This window comes from Corapipo altera, unplaced genomic scaffold (genome assembly GCF_003945725.1).
Source record: "Corapipo altera isolate COAL_440 unplaced genomic scaffold, ASM394572v1 48b, whole genome shotgun sequence".
Lineage (NCBI taxonomy): Eukaryota > Metazoa > Chordata > Aves > Passeriformes > Pipridae > Corapipo > Corapipo altera.
Window position 1 is genome coordinate 12,868,514 of NW_020884884.1, and position 21,012 is coordinate 12,889,525.

A 21,012-nucleotide genomic window follows, 5' to 3' on the forward strand; every position below is an offset into this window, starting at 1 on the left:
CAACTACACAGAGGCACAGAAAAAAAACAACCAACCAAACAGCAAAATTCAAAAGCAACTATAACTCACAAACTCTCGGAGAAGATCAGAATCCAAGAATTTTAATGGGAGACAGAGTGCAGCACTCATGAGAATTACGTTATCATACAAGCAGATTTTACTGTGCATTGCAAATCTAGACATATACTTTGTGAAGTGCTCTTTAGAAGAGGACTTTTATTGATGTAGTCATACAACAGAGCAGGCAAAAGAACAGAATAGCTTAAACGCATTTTTAGGCAGATAAGCAAGGCATAGCTCTAGAAACATTATGAAAGGAACAAAGGCAAAGTTCAGGAACATTGTGGGAGCAGGGAAAGCTAAAAAGCTGAAGATGAGAAGAGCACTACACATCTAGCAACAAAATATGGTCTATGCTATTGGAACAGAAACTCAGCATTTCATTAAAAATGTTGTAATAATATAGAATCATTGAATGGTTTGAGTTGGAAAAGACTTCTAAGAATCATCTAGTTCTAATACCACTGCTGTGGGCAGAGACATCTTTTACTTAGATCAGGTTGCTCACAGCCCCATCTAACCCGGCTTTGAACACTTCTGGGGATGGACATCTGCAACTACTCTGAGCAACCTCAGTGGCTCACCACTGCCATACTAATTCTCATACTAAATAGTTTCTTCCTTCTATCTAATATAATTCTGCCCTCCTTAAGTTTAAAACCATTACCCCTTGTCCTATTACACTACAAGGCCTGGTAAAAAGTCTCTCTCCACCTTTCTTATGTCTCCTTCAATTACTGAAGGGCCACAACAAGGTCTCTCCAGAACCTTCTCTCCTCTAGGCTGAACTGCATCTGAGTGCTCTCAGCCTTTCTTTGCAGGAGAGGTCATCCAGCTCCCAAGTCACTTTTGCAGCGCTCTTCCTGACCCAGTCTAACAGGTTCGTTTCTTCCTTGTACTGCGGGCCCCAGAGCTGGATGGTGGGATCTCATGAGAACAGAGTAGGGGGCAGAATCACCTCCCTCAACCTGCTGGCCATTCTGCCTTTAATGCAGCCCAGGATACAGTTGGTTTCTGGGCTGCAAGTGCACATTGTCAGCTCATATCCAGTCTTCCATCCACTAGAATCCCTAAGTCCTTATCTGCAAGGCTGCTCCTGATCTATTCTCCACCCAGCCTGTACTGATACTGATGATTTCCCTGATTCAGGTGTCAGACCTTACACTCAACCCTGCTGTACTTCATGAAGTTCACACAGGCTCACTTCTCAAGCCTGTTGAGGTTCCTCTGGGTGGCACTCCTCCCCTCCACTGAATCAACTGTACCACTCAGCATCACCTGCAAACTGTCTATGTCTATTAATAAAGATATTTATTAATAAATAAATTGTAATTGGGACATTGTAATCATGTACTATCAAATGGAGTAGAGAAGCAGTGAGGGATATATAGGGCTGAAAAAAGCAAAGGAGATTGAGGGTGGAATTCAGATGCCTAATCACAGGTACCTACACTTCCCCTCACCACAGACAAATTCTGTGTTTTGTCTCCTGCCACAGCTACAGAGAGGTGAAGGATTCCCCTAGATCCTGCATCATACCCATTGGTCCCATATAGGGTCTTGAATACTGAGAAGTTTTGAGCAGCACTAGATGCCTACATTTGGGCAACTGACTTATCATCATCTCTGAGCTGCTGAAGCAAAACAAAGCAAAGAACATCTGTCAAAGCCGGACTTCTGGCTCCTCTTTCTGAGGTTTAAAATGCAATTAGTCAAGCTGGTTCTTGAGGACATACTAAGCCAAGCACATTTAAAAGGATCTTTATTTTATGCTTATAACTGACTTGTTTCTCTGCACCAGCCAGCAATTGTCCAGTCCCAGATTTGGCTGAGCAGAGGGGCAGACCGAGCTGGCAGTTCCACCGAGTCATGGAATTGCAACATTCAAGTTTCCAAGTTAAAAAAAAAAAACTTTTCACAAAAAAATCCAAAAGTAATCTTCACCACAACCTCAGGGACTGAATGAGCAACACTTCATTGTAAATAACCTGTATTTTCACTAGGCAGGAAAAACTCTAAATCTTTTCACTTTCCATACCAAAACAACCCAAGGGAGTTAAGCTCCCCCCAACTTTTGAAAGGACTATTTAACAGTCCTTCTTCTTAAAGAGCTGTAGTGCAAGGTGCAGACAGCTCACAAATCCTGTAGCAACTTAACCAGTTTGTTACCCCATCACTACAATCCCTGCAATAAGCTCAACAACAAGAAAAAAACGAACAAATAAATCACACACATTAACCTTCACAAACCTTGAATGAATGCATTCCCATTTACACTTTAATTTGTAAACAAACTTAGTTCTCTAGCTAAAAAATTTATTTGATAGAAAAGCAATCACCACAAAGCTATTTAAAAAACACCATCACACACAAACTCCAAAACTTCAGTATACAATTTCATGGGTTCTGCATCTACTATCGTTTAGAGATTGCTAGGGAAGAATGCAATCAAATCTGTATTGCTTTTGCAGTTCTAGTTGAGGGCAGTAGTTTATTTTGGTTTTAACAAATGCAAATTAACTCCCTCAGCATCTCAAGGTCCACTGTCCCATTATCTGCCATATTGCCTTGTCCCTGCCAAGGCAGTTATATGTAGCACCTTTGCAAACTGCTAGTGTTTCCATCAACAGTTACGACACATTTGAGAACAGAGCATACAAGAGAAGTTCCGCCAGCGAAGCTCATTCTCCAGACATCATCTGTTTGCCTTCCAAATCCTAAATAAAAGGATTTGGAGGTACATGCAGAGGTACACCTTGGCATTACACAACGACAGGACAGAACCTCTAAAACAATATCCTTGCAGTATCATATCATACATAGTAGAGTTCACATTTACGTGGTTGGATGCAGTGTGGTGTTTTACAGCCTGCATATAATCTTATACTTTCCAGCATTCAACCCAGAAGCCTGCCAAGTGTTATATTCCAAGGGCTTGATTTGTCAAAACCAAGACAGGAACAATGTTGCATAAAGACTACAGTCTTAACTCAGTCCAACATGGAGAAATATTTAAATGAACAAAAAAAAGTAGTAAGACAAATGAAAATGGTGTATCAAGATGCTACCCAGGGACTGCAGTCTGATCATGTGAAACACCAAGGTAACACAGGTTGACAAAAAAGGACAAAATCAGCATGCCTGAAGTTAAACTTACATTGAATAATCATATTTTTCTATTCAAAGTTTGGGGAGAAGATCTTGCAGTTTCTTGACATCAAAATCGGAGGGCACAAGCTAGAAGAAAAAAATCTGGCACCACAATCAGTAGCAGCATCCTCAGAGCTGTGTTCTCAGGTAGAGTGGGCCAGACAACATTACCACCTCCAGAGGCTACCCAAACATGGAACTTGTATTCCCACCACCATCCCACTGCCCATGTCCTTCCTGTCCTTTTCCTTCTTTTAAAACAGAAGAGTTAGCTCCCTGGTGGGTTTTTGTTGTTGTTGTTGTTTGGTTTTGGGGTTTTTTGTTTGTTTGTTTTTTGGCTATGCTCCTGAAAGCCTCTCAGCAGAAAGGTTCTTTAAAGCATCATCTTAACTTGACAACAGCCTACTGTATTTGTGAGGTCTTGGTAGCTAAGGCTGCATGATCATCTTTACCCAGAAGTGATGGCACAAGAGTCAACAGCACATACGAATGCACTACAGTGTTTGCTTTCACTTCTGCACAGTTCTACATTAGCTTTTATTTGCAGAGGCCAAATCAGCTTTCTTGAAGGTAGAAATAAAACAGCTCAAAACTGAAACCTAAATTTTCTGATTTCTCATTTTCTGAGGACAGTCATCACCATCTTCTACAATATTTAAAATTACAATCAAGCAGAAGCCATTTAGTTGTTGGACACACAAATGAAAGCCATTAAAACTAGAAGCTTTCATTAATACATTAATTGCCATTAGCTTTTTCTTCTTTTGTGTTTTGGGTTTTTTTGGTTGGTTGGTTTTGGTATCTGTAAAGTAGGGCTGAAGCTTTCAGAGGTTTGGGCTGAATACTTGGAAATCAAGGAATTCCAAACAAATATTAACTGCTTGGTGTTTCACTCTGCTACCACCTTGGACTCAAATGATTTGGAAGGTAGATAACACCTTCCCCTCCTCCACCTCTACACTTGTAAAAGTACTTGACAAACTTATCCAGAATAGATTTACTTTCCAGTTTTCTTGCAATCCTTCTCAGCCAGAGAAGCCGACTACAGACACAGAGGCAAGTCAAGTTGAATCACAAACTTCGCTTACTCTAGGACTGCAAAGCAACTTACGAACCACACTATCACTACAAGAATCAGATCAGTTTTTTCTTCAAATCTGAATTAATCTACTCCAATGCCTCTTTCAAGAAGATGACCATAGTTCCTACATTTCAGAAACACAGCAGAGTGAAAATATGAGAGGCCAAGTGTGACAGCAAGCAAACGGATGACCAAAACCATGCAGACTCTGGGAGTTTTCTGTCTGTCTTCTAGTTCCCCAAAGAGATAATAGTTAGTACACAACACCAGCATGTGTAGATGAGACAGTAGTAAAATCAAAAATCCTTCTATACGCTTAATCCTGAGACCTTGCCTTAGTATACCATTTCCTTCAGCTTAGAGATTTCGTAGTGTAAGAGTTTTAATAAAAAAACAATCCTTGAACATTTCTTTCTGTAGTCAATATTGGGCCAGTTTATCAGTATTATTCTACACTGCAAGTCTCTCAAACACACGGACTAGTAATTTTCCCCAATTCTCTCTCCAAGTATTTTAATTAGGTAAGAAATAAAATGAGTGAGCAAGCTCCAATCCATTTCAGGACCATGTTCACAGCAGCTCGCTGTTCTCCCCATACCTCTACATTCTTACTTCTGCTGCATTAACCTTGTGTACATAATATTCAGATACTTGGTCCCCCTTGTGCCCAGAGATTCTGGCACTGACTGCGCAAGTTGAATCAGTAACAAAGGATCTATGCATTAGTTCTGCAAGGCAATCCCACATGCTACCATGCTTCTGCCCCCAAACAGTAGCAAAAGAGAGGAACTCAAATGCAAGATTTACTTTTCCAAAAGTTTATCCCTACCCCATCCTCAGGCCACTTCTAGCAGACTTTGATCTTCATCACTGGAATCTCACAACATCATTTTCCACTATGTGGGAAATCTGTTTATTTTCTTCATTCAGAATCCATACCAGCTCCAGGACTGGATCTTACTTCTTTACTTCAGTCAGGTAGCACAGCCTTCAGCCCTGCAGGTCTGCTATGGTAACAGCTAGTCTGAAAGACAGTCATAACTCTCCACAGAAATCAGCCTGCCTCCTCCTCAGCCCTTCTTTTCTTTCCATACTCTCACAGAGGTATATGTAGCTAAAGAGGTTTGTGGTTTAAGCTACAGAATTGAATGTGATTGTGCTGATGTTAAAGCTGAGGGGACTTCCACTTTTCCCCACTCTTCCTTAGTGGCACCTTCAAAAGAAAGGGGAAACTGAGCAAGAGGAAGACTGCTGTTCAGGCAGCAAGTACACTGGTTTTCAGAAAGCAAGAGATAGGATAAAGAACTTCATAAGCCAAGCAAAGAAAAACATGCAGAGAGCTTCAAGTAAGTTGTCTAGGCTAGACAAATGGAAACATGGAAGAGAGAGCTGCCTCTCCAGTCAAGTCCCCAAATTATTCATTTTGAGGAAGGTCAAGTTGTGCACAAAGCTTCCCCTCCCTCAGCTCCAATTGTAAAAGCACGGAAGGAAGCAGTGACCATGCAGTAATAAAGCTGAGAATGGACAGGTCACTTAAAGGAATTAAACTCATTCCATGTTAGTAGTTTCACAGCTACATATTTCCATTTCTGACATTTACTTTAAATCAAGCAACACTTGTAGGAACAGAATAGATTCACAGAGAAGATGCTAGAGAAAAAAAGACAGGAACTTAAGTAGCACAGGCTTGACATGTTCCCTTTTCAGAGGAAAAATCTGTTCTCTAAGCTAACCTGCTCTGCAAAGGACTTATGTTTTACATCTTAGTTCATCTTTAGGATGTACTTCTGGAGCACTGAGTCATCTTACAGCATAACTATTTGCATTTAAAGCAGCATAAACCAGCACTACTGTTGAAAGCAGTGGTTTATCTGTCCCCAGAGAAAGGTGATTTTTCTCCCCCACATTTCACTCCCCTCTTCTCCTTATGCCACCATAAGCACTCATAACATCAACACCGTAAGCCAGACAACCAAACTCTCCAAAGAAAAATTAAACTGGAAAAAAAAATGTTTGAGAGAATAAGAGTTGCTGTGAACCAGAGACAAATGCAGCACAGTTCACAGCAAAGCATAAGAATAATCTTAATTATCCACCACATTAGAAATAAGAGGAGCTTGAAGTAAAGTCCTCATAGCATATAAAATGAACTACCTGTATAAAAATGTTAAGCTAGGAGTTGAATGTATTACTCAAAGAAGCAAAGATTTGAGGACTTCAGCAACTGGTGAAATAGCCTTTAAGTTTTCCTCATCTATGCTCCCACTGTGCAGGTCGTGATTTTTCACCTTTTGCAACCATGGTGACCATGATAACAAACCCATCGATTTCCCCCATAGTGCCTTCTAGAACCTCACAGTAACTGCCTCATCTCTCACACACACTAGCTTAACCAGAAGATACCATTCAGAAACAGTTCTAATCTTGAACTTGAAGACTCCGAGTGATGGAGAATCCACTGCACCCTTAGGTAAGCTGCTACTGTGGTTGATCACCCTCAGTATTGAATTCTCCACTTATTACTAGTCTGAGTTGAAACTCCCAAGCAAATAACTTTCCTTAAAAGCAACAACCTTGCAAAACATGAAGAATGGCACAATAGTTTTAATTAATAAGATAGAAATGACGTAATTACATTATACCTGACTGAATTTTCTTTAGATAATAGGTTCGTTAATATTTATGAAGTTAGATAATTTTTCAGTTTTTTCACAACACTGTTGAATGAGTATCAGATTAAACAGTTAACAGTTACTAGTGAAAGCAAACACAAATTGAATTTTTCCTAGATTGCAGGGCTCTAGAGCAGAGTGTTAGCATGGTACTGAACGGTAGCAAAGAAGAGTCTGGGCTCCTCCACCCCACCATTATGACTGAATTGGTTTCTGACAAAGGAGCCAGTTGTCCTTTAGGCCCAGAGCCACAGACTTGTCACATATTTTAACCTTCATTAGTATTTTTGAAATGGTTGGTTTGTACTTGTTGCCACCAGCTTCCTTACCTTTTTGTTATATATAATTGCGGGAGTAATTTTAGCCCGCACTTGAATTTCTTACAAGAATGGTTTAAGTTATTACAGAAGACAACTACACAGCTGGAGGTACTGGGGACACTATCAGCATCACTATCACCTCAGAGTTACAAGTATTTGTGCTTTTATATGATAATATTTTCTTTTCACGTAATTTTCACTCTTTCAGTTTTACAGCTGAAGATGGAAACTTACATTTTTTTTCCTGCTTTTTCAATTAGGAGGAATGAATTGGGTAAACAAGCCAAAATCTGTAGATGAAATTCTGCAGTATCAGCGCTGTAGATCACATCTGCTTCTAGAGATTGGTAAAAGCTTTCATGCCTGACTACCTTGCCCAAAAAAGTAAGTCTGTTCCTCACAGCCACCAAAAGTAGCACACTGTTATACTACAGACAACAGTCCCTCTTCTGCCTCAAGTCTTTTTCTTTCTTTTTCAGTGTAGATTTTGAGGGCAGAAAGTTCACTGAAACATTTAGGTTTAAAATCGGTAAATAAGCCACTGTATGTGAAATTTCTGCTCAAACATTACCCCAGTCACACATGCCTGTGTGCATATACACTCCCCACTCCCCTTCCAAAGCACATAGAAAATAATCATTACATGTCCCATTGCCTTTTTCCTCTTATTGTCTCCTTCTCTCCCTCTTACAGAGTGCATGTGGAGTCAAGGAAGATATGACTCAAAGCACAGGACCTTCAGAGGATTCACAGTATAAAACAATAATAGTCTCTATTCACTTTCTGACTTTAATTACTGCCTACATTTCTCAGCTGTCTTGTCCTCCTTTCTTACACATACACCCACATATAATACTCAGATTTATTTTTACATTATATCTTGCAGAAACGCAGCAAATCTCAATCTAAGATTAATATCTCCAAAGCTGTTGAGATGCTCTTGCACTTTAGTTAGAAGAGCACATTTTAAAAGAAACTCACTACACGTTTTCTCTCTCCACATCTTATTAAGCTTTCACCTAGCTCTCAACAGGCTGAAAGCAATCATCAATACTCCTTAAAAATAATTACAAAAAAGATAAAATAAAAACTAAACTACAAAATAAACCAAGTTATTCTTCGGCACTAAGTAATAAAATCATAAATTTTAAAACCATATGAAGAACTAGTTAGGAGATCAGACAGACTTTTAAGATTGACATGGTATGTAAACACCACAGAATATGCTGCAATTAAGATTTTACCAAGTGAGCAAAATATTCTTATTACCCACGTAGAATTAAACGTACTAAGTGGAAAAGAAAGGAAAGGTCAATTCTGATCATGTTTTTAAAGCCCATAGCCAAAACCAGGCTAGAAATGGCAGGTACATGAAAAATCCTGTGTTCCAACAACTTGCAGGAACAGCTTCTGTTCAGGTCACTGTAAGATGCACCCTCCTCCTTTACGGCAATCATAATTTATTTAGATTCAGTAAGTAAGCGTTTGTGCATGCAAATCTTCCACAAAATCCTTTATTCATCAGTCTCCGACTATTAAAATGAGCAAGTCACAAATTCTTTAAGTTACATCCTTTACAATTCCTATCTCCAAAATGAAGGCTCATTTAGCTACACAGTGTTTAAAAAAGGAGCAGGAAAATAGAAAAAAAGGACATTTTCATTAGCTTTTCAAAAGAAAAAAAAATACAAATGCTCTTCACTACAACTTCATGAGACTCCAGCTGAGTCCAGAATCTCTCTAGGCTGATCACTATATAAACAAGTGTTGGGCTTTTTTTTCTTTTTTTGGGGGGGGGGGGAATAAAAATCCTAAAAATCTTGGTCTTAACTGGAGTTGTTCAGAAGCATCGACTTCATGGAATTCAAGGGAGGAAACAACACAACCAAAAAAGGCAGTAACTCACTACATGGAAGACAGGAAGACAACACTGGCCAGAGCTGGGACATGCTCCCTGGAGAAGCCCATTAGACGAGCAGCTTGGGCAACCGCACAAACACACAGCAGACAGGACAGCTTGTCTGCTTTGTTTCTACCACAACTTTTAATGGAAAGGACACTAACCCACAGAACATCTCTCGTCAGATTACTTGGACCAGAAATAGTCAAAAACTTAAGAAGGCGCCAGGGTGGAGGAAGAGATAGATGAGAGGGAAAAGAAGGTTAAAGAGAAAATGATTTAGTCAAAACCAAAGTAAGCTGACACTTTCCATTCCCTACTGTTCAAATAGTTTCTTTTCCACTTTGGATCATAAAACTAAATAAAAGATAAGCATTGCAAAATAAGTGCAAAGGAGTTAGATCACAATGGTAGTGGAAGTTGAACGTTTCCACGTCTGCTGCTTGTCATCCTGTACTTGACAGTGTTCCAAGCTTGTTACAAATTTGCTATGAAACTATCTTCTTCTTTCCCAATGACATAGTCTGCTGTCCACGCTGTCTTTCCCAAAATACTTTTCTTCTGTGCTGATCACAGCTGTCCATTGAGCAGGATACAGATACTTTGAATAATGTAATAAATCTGGTTTTTACCAGAATTTGATTTTGCTCCAAATATTTCCAGTATGACAAAACTAGGCGAAAGAGGGAAGAACAGCTATAAATTAAAAACAAACCAAAAAACTCCAGAAACCATAAAGCAGCATCAACATAAAGATCAGCATCTCAGATGTAATTTGGGGACAAGAGAAAATATTTGGAATTCAGGATTTTTATACAAGTACTTTCTAGCACACTAATTGGAAATTCAGTTTCTCCTTGATCAGTCAGTAAAGGCTCTCTCTTCTTCCCCTTCTTTAAGTACAGGCATATTCATTAATTACTTGAGCATGTGAATCTTCTTTAAACCTTTACTTAAGCATTACGCCAAGCAGCTCAGATTGAATAGCAAAGCCAAGATTAAAGAAGACTGTAAGTCTTTTGGTTGAATAAAAACTGTTGAGTATTTTCAAAGAAAACAGGAGACACCACCCAGCAATGACTAAAGCCAGGCTGTGAAACAAGCTGCTGAACCTGAGAACTCTACATGCAAGGGGCAATACAAAAGACAGATATGAAGGAAACTAATCATTGAAAGCTTAAGCAAGTAGAAAGTTAACCTCATGAACTATAAATGATGTTTACATTAGCTTCATTCTCCCAATATTACAGCCTATAAGTTCCCTAAATAGGATGTGTAGCACCAACAGCTTAGTTTGTTATGAAGTGACTCGTTCTAAAGAATATACTGCTTAACAGTACAAATAGTCTCAATGAAGATGTCTACTGTGCAGCTCTAGCCCCTCCTCCCCCAGCAATCAATTATACAGGAACTGAGAACATCTTCAGACAAACAGTCCTTCAAGCCCAGCTCAATATAAAAAGCGATTCATACTCCACTTTCATACTTATATATTACTTTCTTTAGCTATTAGGTATTTCCAAGGTACCCATCATATTAGTATGCAAGCACACAGATTTGGTGAATTAAGTGCACATAGAAAAAAGCACTACCAGTCCTTCCCCATAATAGGTATTTGGAAGGGGTCTTTTTACTCACTGCATTATAGCAACATGCACATGTGGTCATCCTATTTTATTATTAAAAGCAAGAGTGACAACAGCTCCTACTTTCTATGCAAAATGGAGGACAACACAGTAAACCATTTCCCTATTCAAAAATTAAAACATAAAACCATAGGAATGTTACTCACCTGACTCAATCTCCACAAAATGAAGAGAATAATATATTAAAAGTCTGCAACTTTAAATATTTCTGTGTCAGACAGTCAAAGAAAAAAAGCAAACACCCCCCCTAAGCCCAAACCTCGACTTTTTTGTCATCTATCAGCCACAAGATGTTCCACCAGTCTTGCATGGAGGCCACAGAGACACATTTAAACACAGATCTTGAGACACCTCTGTTTCTTTCCTCACCTGACTATTCCATTTGCTATTTCTGGAAGAAAACCTTTGTCTGCAAGTGCAGGCACCATATAAGAGATTTATTAGACCTTTACACCTTGAAAAAAAGCTTTGATTGGTGAAATAGTACATGCAAATTCAGTTTATAGTTAATTAAGAAAGATGAACAGTGGCAGAGGGCAAAAGAAGGCAGGAGTGAGGAGCAAGATGAAAGCTTCCTTCAACCATTAGAGGATGTCCCAACACTCATTTACTCTAAGAAGCAAGTAGCAAAACAGATTAGGAAATACACGAGTAAATAACTAGGAGGCCCTGCTTGAGCAAGAAGGTTGAACCAGTTTACCTCCAGAGGTTCCTTCCAACCTCAGCCATTCTATGGTTCCAGCTCTGAGACACCAATATTATTTAAACATAAAAACAAGGGGGAGGATGCAGCTTTCAACTCCAGCTTTGTTTCCTGCAGCAAGGCCATTAAGTGAAGAGTTCAAACTATTAAACTGGCATTCCTTTATCTTAAATCTCATTAGTAATAAAATCAGTTTTATTCTACAAAGCTTTAATAGCCTCATTCATTACAACCAGGTGTCTTAATCCCCAAAGACCAATGAACAAATACAGAGCATACTGAATAGTTACAGAATAATTATTCTAAACAGTTACAGAATAATTATTCTAAATAGTTACAGAATAATTATTTTAAAGTTATCTTCTAATGCAAGTTTATCCTTTAACTAAGTTAGTTAAAAGATAAAATTGCTGCCTCTTGGATGCCCATAGAGAGCAAAGCTGAGTGCAACTGAACACAGGTTTTTGAAGTTTCCAGTGTCATCTTTTAGCTCAATTCAACTAATAAACAGAATTGCCAAGATGAAGACTTAAAGCACATCTATCACAACAACGAATGTGTTGGAATTTAGTTTTCTGAAATACCATTCAAACAGGATATTTGTCACCATCTTTATATCTGAAAGACATCCATGCCATCTCTGTGATGCTCCGTGTTTCCTTTAGAGAAAGGAACATATTAATATATAAACATAATAAACATAAATATTAAGAATTTAGGGCTTTTTGAAAGAGGTCCACTACAAACACATCTTAATTTACTTGATGTGCAATTCATAACTACACAGTGTCAACTGTAAACAGAACATAATGTCTTGTCTTTTTTTCCAGAGAGTACTCTGCCTGCAGCGCCACCAAGTTTAAAGGGAGTGGTATCTTTTTGTTATTCTTACAGTGACGCATTTCAAATGGCACTTAATGAATTTGTCTTCATTAAGAAACAGTAACGGAAAGAGCAGTATATTACAGGGCATCACAGCATCTGACAAAAGCAAAGACCAATTGCTATTTCAAATAATTTGGACTAAATACTACACGTTTAATTTTCCCATTTCAAGGAATAAAAACTAAAAGCTTCATTCATTCTGCATGACTAGGTTTTTACAGCAGAACATTTTTATTTGGCAGGAATGGGACCGAAGAAGGCAGATGCAGATTCACCTAGCTGAGTATCATTGATCCAGCGATACACAGTTGTAAATCTTATTTGTAACCCAATATCCACAAAACGTTTAGAGGTGACTTAGGTGAAAGTGTAGGTGTTTTTACAGGGTCTGGCTCCTTCCAAAACAGCAGTAGCAACTCTAGTGATACTAGGGCACATGAGGCAAGTTGTTACCTTCCTAGATGTTGGGGTTTCCCCCACACTTTTCACATACTGAGAGAGAGGGAAAAATTCAAGCACTGATGTCTAGTCTTTCACCCTCTTTGAAAGGCACAAAATTTGGATTTCTATGTACAGAACATCCCAGCACAATGATCAGTCTGTAGAGAAGTCACAGCCAGCCATAAAGGCAACAGGTTTCTGTATTTTGCAAACTTGACAGGTACTTTGCTCTGACACTCTATTCTAGCTTTCAAGGTGCTCACTCAGTCTGAACAACACAAAGGTCACACTGCGATGAGTAAATCAGTAATTTCGTAAAGTAGTACTTAAATACAGCATTCTCTAACCTATAAACCAAGATTTTTGAGTTTCCTGGTTTCCCCCTCCAATTAGGTGTAAAGACATCTGATATTTGTCAATGCTTCTCTACACCCAACCCTTTCTGCATATCAAAATGAATTACAGCAACTCTTCAGTAGCCTTTGTACAACACTCTAGACATGTCAAAGGAGCAAACAAACTTATCAATTTCCATCTTGAAGAAAACCTATGAAGAGTCTACTGCATTGCCAGGAGTCTGTGCATATCAGGAAATTAATCTTATGACAGAAGCCTGCAGATATCAGCCATGTCAGTCTCTCCCAGAAGGCTCACAAGGCAACAATTACTACTTTTTCACACTGCAGTGTAATAGTTACATTAACTCCATACTTCAGAATTTCTTCCAAGCAGCTGCAGAAGGAGAAAACTAGACCAGAAACACCACCCGAAGGGAGCAAGTTTTCTGCAATTACTTTATCTGCCATAGTTCAGAGTTAGTCTCTTTTATAGGAGGGGGCAAAAAAAAATCTGCTGTGTTGCTGACAACACACATGGCACACTGTGCCTAGGATTTATCTTCCACTCAACAAAAAGCTAAGAAAGAGCCAAATATCACAGAAGGGTGCTAGTCAAAAGTCAAGACGAAGTTAGTCTAATGACTGCAACCCTTTCCCAGAGATAGGGCTTTAGAGATGATTGGCAGCACAGAATACAAGATTTAGCCATGTCTACCACGGCTCCTGCTAACACAGACATCAAATGCTTTCTTGTATGCATTGTGCATACATGGCCTTGAATCTAACAACTAGGTTAGAAACAGTCTCCCCATGTAACTCAGCACAAACCCTTCACCCTTTCTTCTCTCCAATAAAAGCTGACTATGTCATCTCGAAAAAAAACTAAAGACTTGGTCATAAGATCCCTGCAATTGCAGGGACATACCATATCACCTCACCTATTGTCCTCCTAATGCCTTATACAGTGACAGGAAACATCAAAGTAAAAAAATGTTCTAGAATGCTTTTGAAGTTCAGTTCTGTTTTAGGGTGGGTTTCTGGTTTTTTGGTTGGTTGGTTGGTTTTGGGTTTTTTTTGTTGTTGTTGCTTTGTTTTTTGGTTTTTGGGTTTTTTTAAGGTGGTCACAGGTCTTGACACCTACCAAGGTAATAAGGTAATCCTCTGATTAATTTGCTCTAAGAGGTTCTTAGAGGACTGGGTCCCCCTTGCTGCAGTTGACAAGTCACCTACTTGTCATCTGTACTTTATATTCCCCAATTGCACTCTATATTGTCATGCAGTCCAATTACACTCATTATACTCAGGGCTCTTTCAGATGTCAAGAAAGACTGAGTTGATAAAAGACACGAGACATCCAAAACTTGACTCAGTCTGGTCACATGAAAAACTCTTTGAAACTCAGTTGCAAAAAAGTTGAGCTGCAATGAAACAATTGGAATATGCTTTAAACAAACAAACAAAAATTTCAGTTTTCATAATTAAATAATACATAAGGATGAATTGCATCCAGGTGATGTTGGCCAGCACCATGAGCAGTGAGTGCTGTTAACTATGGAGCAGAAAGGGATCTGGGGATCCTGGTCAATGGTAAGTTGAATATGAGTCAGCAGTGCCCTGGTAGCCAGGAGGGCCAACTGTGTCCTGGGGGGGCATCAGGCAAAGCATAACCAGTCGGTCAAGGGAGGTGATTGTCCCGTTCTGCTCTTCACTGGGGCGGCCTCGCCTTGAATATTGTGTGCAGTTTTGAGCACTACAATATAAGAAGGACAATGAGAAAGCACAATGAGAAAGCAGGTTCATTTTCCTAAACTTCTCCCACAGTGCAGCAGAGAACACATAAGAGCAGCAACAGAGCAACGGAAAGGGCAGCAACAAACAACAGCTAAAACCACACTTCAAGACTAGAATGAAAGTTTCAAAAATTGTCCTGAAGGCAAAGAAGGCACTGGAAGACTAGCAGGGCATGTGAGTAAGCAGGACAAGGCAAGATCAGAACAGGTGAATGCAGTGAGCTCAAGGGACAGACGAGCATAAGACAAAAATACGGTAATTGGAAATGCCAGCATAAAACAATTGAGGAAAAAGATGGCAAGAGGGTGAAGTAACAATGAAATGCAATCAATTTCAAGAAAAATAGCAGTCAATACCAGACTGCAATAAGGCAGCAATCCATTAACAATCAATTATGGTGAAACAGCAATAAAATGTAGTCAGTAAAATGACCATCTGAAGGAACTATTCTTTTCCACATGTATAAACTACAATTTCCCCTACCCAGTTACCACTTTTTCGATTGTTCATTCGATTAAATTAAACCCATGTCTTTTCTATACATAACTGCAGTATTTAAGAAGATATACTTGAAGCCCCTGTGGGGGCTGCTCACAAAGTTTCATGTAAGCATTTGGGAAAGAGCTGTTTATGTTATCACTGTACTGATTCATTCACAAGCATCAGAGGGCAGCGGGAGTTGCTTGTCTCTTTAAGACAGTAAGACCATAAAGATTAAGAGGAAGACAACTGGTGCAAATCCACTCATTCTCCACAAAGATGGGCCACACTGTACCCCAGAAGCACTGGCAGGCATACTGAAGTCCCAGTAAAACTGCAGGGAGTTCTTCTTTGCATGGATCCATATCCATAGCAGTTAAGAGTACAGTCATCTACTCTCCTCCAGCAGTGGAAGAGGTGGGGTTTCCATTTCTATGCTTACAAACCACAGATTCTTATGATGCTGCAACTTTGCCTGGAGATTCTCCTCATGCCTGTGAAGATCAACATGCATTTCATAAATATTCACCGCAAAGGATCACCGCAATGCAGCGATCACAGGCCCACAGGCCAGTGTGGTTGAAATTTATAAATACCAGTTTCCAACACTGAAAAAAAAGAGGCATCAAAGAGCAGTATTCAGCCACCAACAGCAAACTTTCTTCACCCATTATAAGTTACTGCATATAAAACTATACATTTGAAGGGGTTACCTTCCATTTGACAAGCTAGAGAACCCTAGCTACTGTTTTCCCTATTCCTCTTCTAATGGGAAGCATTGGATAGAAGCAATAAACTTGGTCTTTTTTTTTTTTTTTTTTTTGGTAGCTAAGTTAGGAAGATTTATTTATTTAAAGGAGTTCCTGTCTGATGTTTTAATTCAGGTTCACAAGAAAACAATATTGTAGAACTTAAATAAAAGGTCTCTTATCTATTGAGCTGACAACTTTTTTTCCAGAAACAGAGACATCCCTGCAATTGTGTACACTTACTTTTGTTAAGACACAAACTAATAGAACTGATGTACTGCACCAAGAAAACGTCAGCAGTCAGCCTTGGCGGCAGTACCTACACTGGTTTACCACAGAGAAAGAAATACAAAAGCCTTTATTGAAAGAAGCCAAACAAAAACATAACAGCTTTCATTTCCCTACAGCATCACAGAAGGAAACAATCAGTTTTGAAAAGGACTTTTCCAAGTTATAAACTAGCAAAGGCCCTGTGATTTCAGAGATAACAGCTCCTCCTGGTGTGTCCTCTCAAGTAACTGGCAATCAATCAATGCAGCAAATTAAAGCCCTATTTAGTCTGACAGACTAACAGAAACAGGATATGATACAATACCTTGAAAAATCTGTTTGACAGCCAGCAGACAACTGTTTATGCTTTGTATATCAGGTCCAGTTTCACTAAACTTTATCCCAGCTATAGAGCTACAACTTTTGGAGGGCAGGAGTTTTAGTTTTGCAAATCTCTATCACTTCCATCACTTTGAGAATACAAGTTTTCTTCTCACAGAAGACAGCTACATGCACTTGTACAGCCATGAAACATGTCCTTCCGTGCCCAGATGTATCTACCTGCACTTTACCTCAAATACTTTCGTCCAAACTCTTTCAGATTGCTGCCTAGTCTGGGCAGGAGGCAGGATGGTGCGTGTGGAGTGGTGCTGGTGCAGTAATGGCAAGAGAATTATGGGGAAGGTGGCAGGATTTAAAAGCTGTTTCACAAACTTAAATTTTCCTGGAAAAGACATCAGAGCTTTAAAACAATGCCAAGGGCCAAGTCATTTTGCTGTGTGAAATACAGTCCATTCCTTTGGCCTGGGTTGGAAGAGACCTTAAAGATGATTTAATTCCAAACCCTCTGCCATGGGCAGGGATGCCACACACTATACCAGGTTGCTCCGAGCTCCATCCAATCTGGTTTTGAACACTGCCAGGGATGGGGCATCCACAGCTTCTCTGAGCAACCCACCCCAGTGCCTCACCACACTCACATTTCCCTAATATCCTATCCTCTTTCAGTTTGGAACCAATCCCCTTGTCCTGTCACTACATGCTCTTGTCCTAGGCTCCTTAAGCCTGAAATGTCATATGCCATCCCTGGTCCTCCCCAATGTAGTTATGTTTGGGATATTATAACAAGTAAGTATCTCCTTTTTAGCTTGTATAACCAGATTTGCTATGTTAGGCCATCTGTCTTTGTAGCAAACACAGTCACTAGCTTTATAAAATTACAGTTGTTTCTAAAAAAAAAAAAAAAAAGGTAAAAGCAAACAACAACCCCCCCACACATATTGTTTTATGAATACATACAGGTTTTAGTCATGTGGGATAGCAATTTAATCTGTATTGAATTACTTAATAGGACAATCATCTAATTTAAGTTTTACACCATACTAATATAGGCATGAATTTAAGTAGCCTACAAATATTAAGTTTTTAAGAATCTGGCCATACTCCTGGGAAAGAAGCCCATTACCTAGAAACCAGCCAAGTATCCTTGAATAATTACTACAACAAGGTAGCCCAGTGTCAGACCTTGTCTGTTAATCCTTTCCTCCACTGCTTTCTATACTTCTGTCAGTACATGCTGCTGAGACTGGTCTGGCACATTTTGATTTGCAGAGAGCAGGCAACAGCTTTATGCAAGCTTTTGGGAAAGAAAAGGAGTAACTCAGAACTTCCAGCCAACCTAAGTATGAAGGGGGTTTATCCTATTAATAAAGATGTAGTTCAACTCCCCATCCTTGCTTCTGAAAGGAGTTGTTAGCTTCCACGTCACTTTTCTGTTTGTAACATCCACGTACCCTTACACTCTAATTAATGTTGATATTGATGTGAGTGCTCTTCTATTCCCATACCAGAGCACTTCAGAAATAAGAGGTGAGGAGATCAAAAGATGTGTAACCTTTCCACTGAATTCATCTGTACTTCCACTCAGGTGCCTGTATTACTCACGTTTAGGCTCTGGAACAGAAGCACCAGGGTAGTCTGAAGAACAGAACCCCCAGCTAAGAATTGTGGCATAGCTCCTTTCTGCTCTTCACTGACATTTAAACTACTTTCTTCAAGATTATCTTATCAAACCTTTGAGCGTAAGTACTACATAGAAAACCAGGATGTGAAATCCAAATCCAACAGAGAAGTGGATGGTAGGGAACCAGTGGCCAGCTGTGTGTCAGCTCTCTCAGCATCAGGGCATCGCTCTTCAAGGCCAAGCAGGTAAAGGACACAGGCTAGTCATTAGTAGTAAGTTTCTGCAATGCAGCCATGTGCTACCAGATCTCAGTCATTTTATTATCCTCAATGCTGTAAGGAAGATCTAGACACTTATTAAGGAATTTCCAGTCACCTTGCATTTAAGATAATGGCATGTAAGCAGCACAAGCTCAGATTTTTTTCTTCCTTCTACAAACATTCTCAGCTTACTCTTCTTCCCTTTCTCACTTTTTTGAGGAGTTGATGGGAGAGATAGGGAAGGCCAAAGTAAAACAGCAGTCATAGCACCAATAAAATACTTCTTCCCCCAACTCTGTATTAAGTTATTCTACCTTCCTCTCACATCTGTCTTGTGTATTTAAACCAGAAGACCTCGCAACTGACTGTTTTTTAACCAAGATTTTACTACCCACTACTGGGTTTCAGTTTCCCTTAAATATTACCTCTAACGCTATTCTAAGTGGAATTAGAACAAAGAATCTGGATAACCAAGATCTCATGCTTTCATACAGTTAGGATTGAGCAGAGTACTTTGTACAATTTCTCAGAATACAAGCACTACTACTCTAGAGAAGTTGTCAGATAAGACCCTCTAGTGTCAGAAAAAGCTATAAAAGTACACATATTATTGCATGATTGAAGTCATAGTGTTGAGGGCAGAGAAGACTCTTTCTTCTCACCTGCCCCCAGTTCTGCATCCAGCTAAAGGAGACCCCTTTGCTAGAAAAGGTACTTCACTTTGATTCTCTACCACTGCTATCCCTACCATTAGTTTACTCTGTGGTACAAGCTCAGGTTGCTCAGTGCCTTATCCTGTCAAATACCAAACACCTCCCCAGGTGGAGTCTCCCTGGGCCTCTCTGGGCTCCCGTTTCAATCTGATCATCTTCATGATGAAGATATTTCCCTAACTAGAATCTTCTCTCATGCAAATTGTGCCTGTTGCTCCTTTAAGGGCCTGAAGTAGATAGCAAGGAAAACAAACCCACCAAAAAAAGAAACAAAACACAACCCAGAAGCCAATAAGTAAGACAACCCTACAGACTTAGATCTAGTTGGGTATTAAACAGATCCTTAGAGCTGTTCTGTGTAAATCTGTAACCTCAAAAACTTTTAGCAACTGAAAAGGAACCGCATAGGCAGTACATTTGGTTTATCATCAGCTACACTGTCCTTTCCTTCACCTCTGGAGCCCACAACCTCCACTTCGAGCCTGTCCTTGTTCTCCCTATAGCAGTAGCCTCCTGCTGCTACCTCCAACGCTGTAAGCTCCATCCATCCCCACCAGTCTCTTGCCTCTCTCTGTCCCCAATCCACCAAATCGCAGTCAGCTTTCTCCGTTCATCACCCCTTCCTTCATTCTCTCCCTCTTCCCCATCACCTCCCCTTGCTCTTCACACAGATTCTATTTTGTTTTCCCAGCCTCGCGCTGTGTCACAGCCGACCCTACGATCGCCCGCCACGACCCTGCTCTGGTTTTCCCACGGCACTACATCTGTTTGACAAAACAGACACGCGTGTTATTTCCTGTCGGTAACGGGGGGAGCGTTACCTCGAGGGCAATGCCCTCGCAGCAGCAGCATCTCCTCTTCTTTCCTCACTCCGTTCGCCTTAAACTCAAACTCGCCTCCCTCCCATCCCCGATCCCCCGGGACCCGCGCAGGGACCCACGCGCGGAGAAGTCCCCGCGCTCCAGCGCCCGCTCGTTGTGCCGCAGTTGTTGGCGCGGGAACCCAAAAAGTAACGCGTTTAAACTTCCCACTTCTCTTCCAGGTGCGCCCGGACCCGCGGCCACGTCCCGCAGCTCTCCCGCCGCTCCCGCGTTCCGCTCCACGGGGCGGAGCGCAGCCCCCGGCCCAGCACCGACAGGGGGCGCGGGATCCCCTCGGGGCTCCGGGCCGGGCAGGGGCAGCGCCCCCCGGGCAGGGGCAGGAGCAGGGGACCGGTGCCCCCGCCGCTCAGCGCGGCACTCACTCACCCGCCGCGCCGGGAGGGACCTTCCCGCGGCCGCCAGCAGCAGGAGAGCGAAGCCGAGCGGCGAGAAGGGCATGTCCGGGGCGGCCCCCCATGCGCGGGGGCCCGGCGAGGCTCCGCTGCGGGCACGGTGGCGACGGCGGCCGCTTTTGTAGCGGCGGCGGAGGCGGGGAGGGGCCGGCCCAGGTACGGCCCGGCCCGGCCCGGCGCCGCCCGGCGGGGATGGGGAGCCGCGGCCGCCGCCGCCGTGGGGGGGTCGCTCCGCGGGGCTCGGGCGGGTGTCAGGAGTCGGCAGCGCAAAGGGCTGTTTCGGCGAGGGGAAGGGAAGGGAAAGGAAAGAGAAAAGC

At 41.0% G+C, this 21,012-nt stretch overlaps 1 protein-coding gene across 1 annotated transcript in view; it reads right to left on the bottom strand.

Moving 5' to 3' along the window:
- GLP1R (glucagon like peptide 1 receptor) overlaps window positions 1–20,771 on the bottom strand; it is an 88,704-nt gene extending 67,933 nt beyond the window's left edge. The window contains exon 1 of the mRNA XM_027641597.1: window positions 20,670–20,771. Coding sequence (XP_027497398.1) covers window positions 20,670–20,741 — 72 coding nt within the window. The 5' untranslated portion in view covers window positions 20,742–20,771. The remainder of the gene's footprint in view (window positions 1–20,669) is intronic.
- Between the last annotated feature and the right edge of the window lie 241 nt (window positions 20,772–21,012).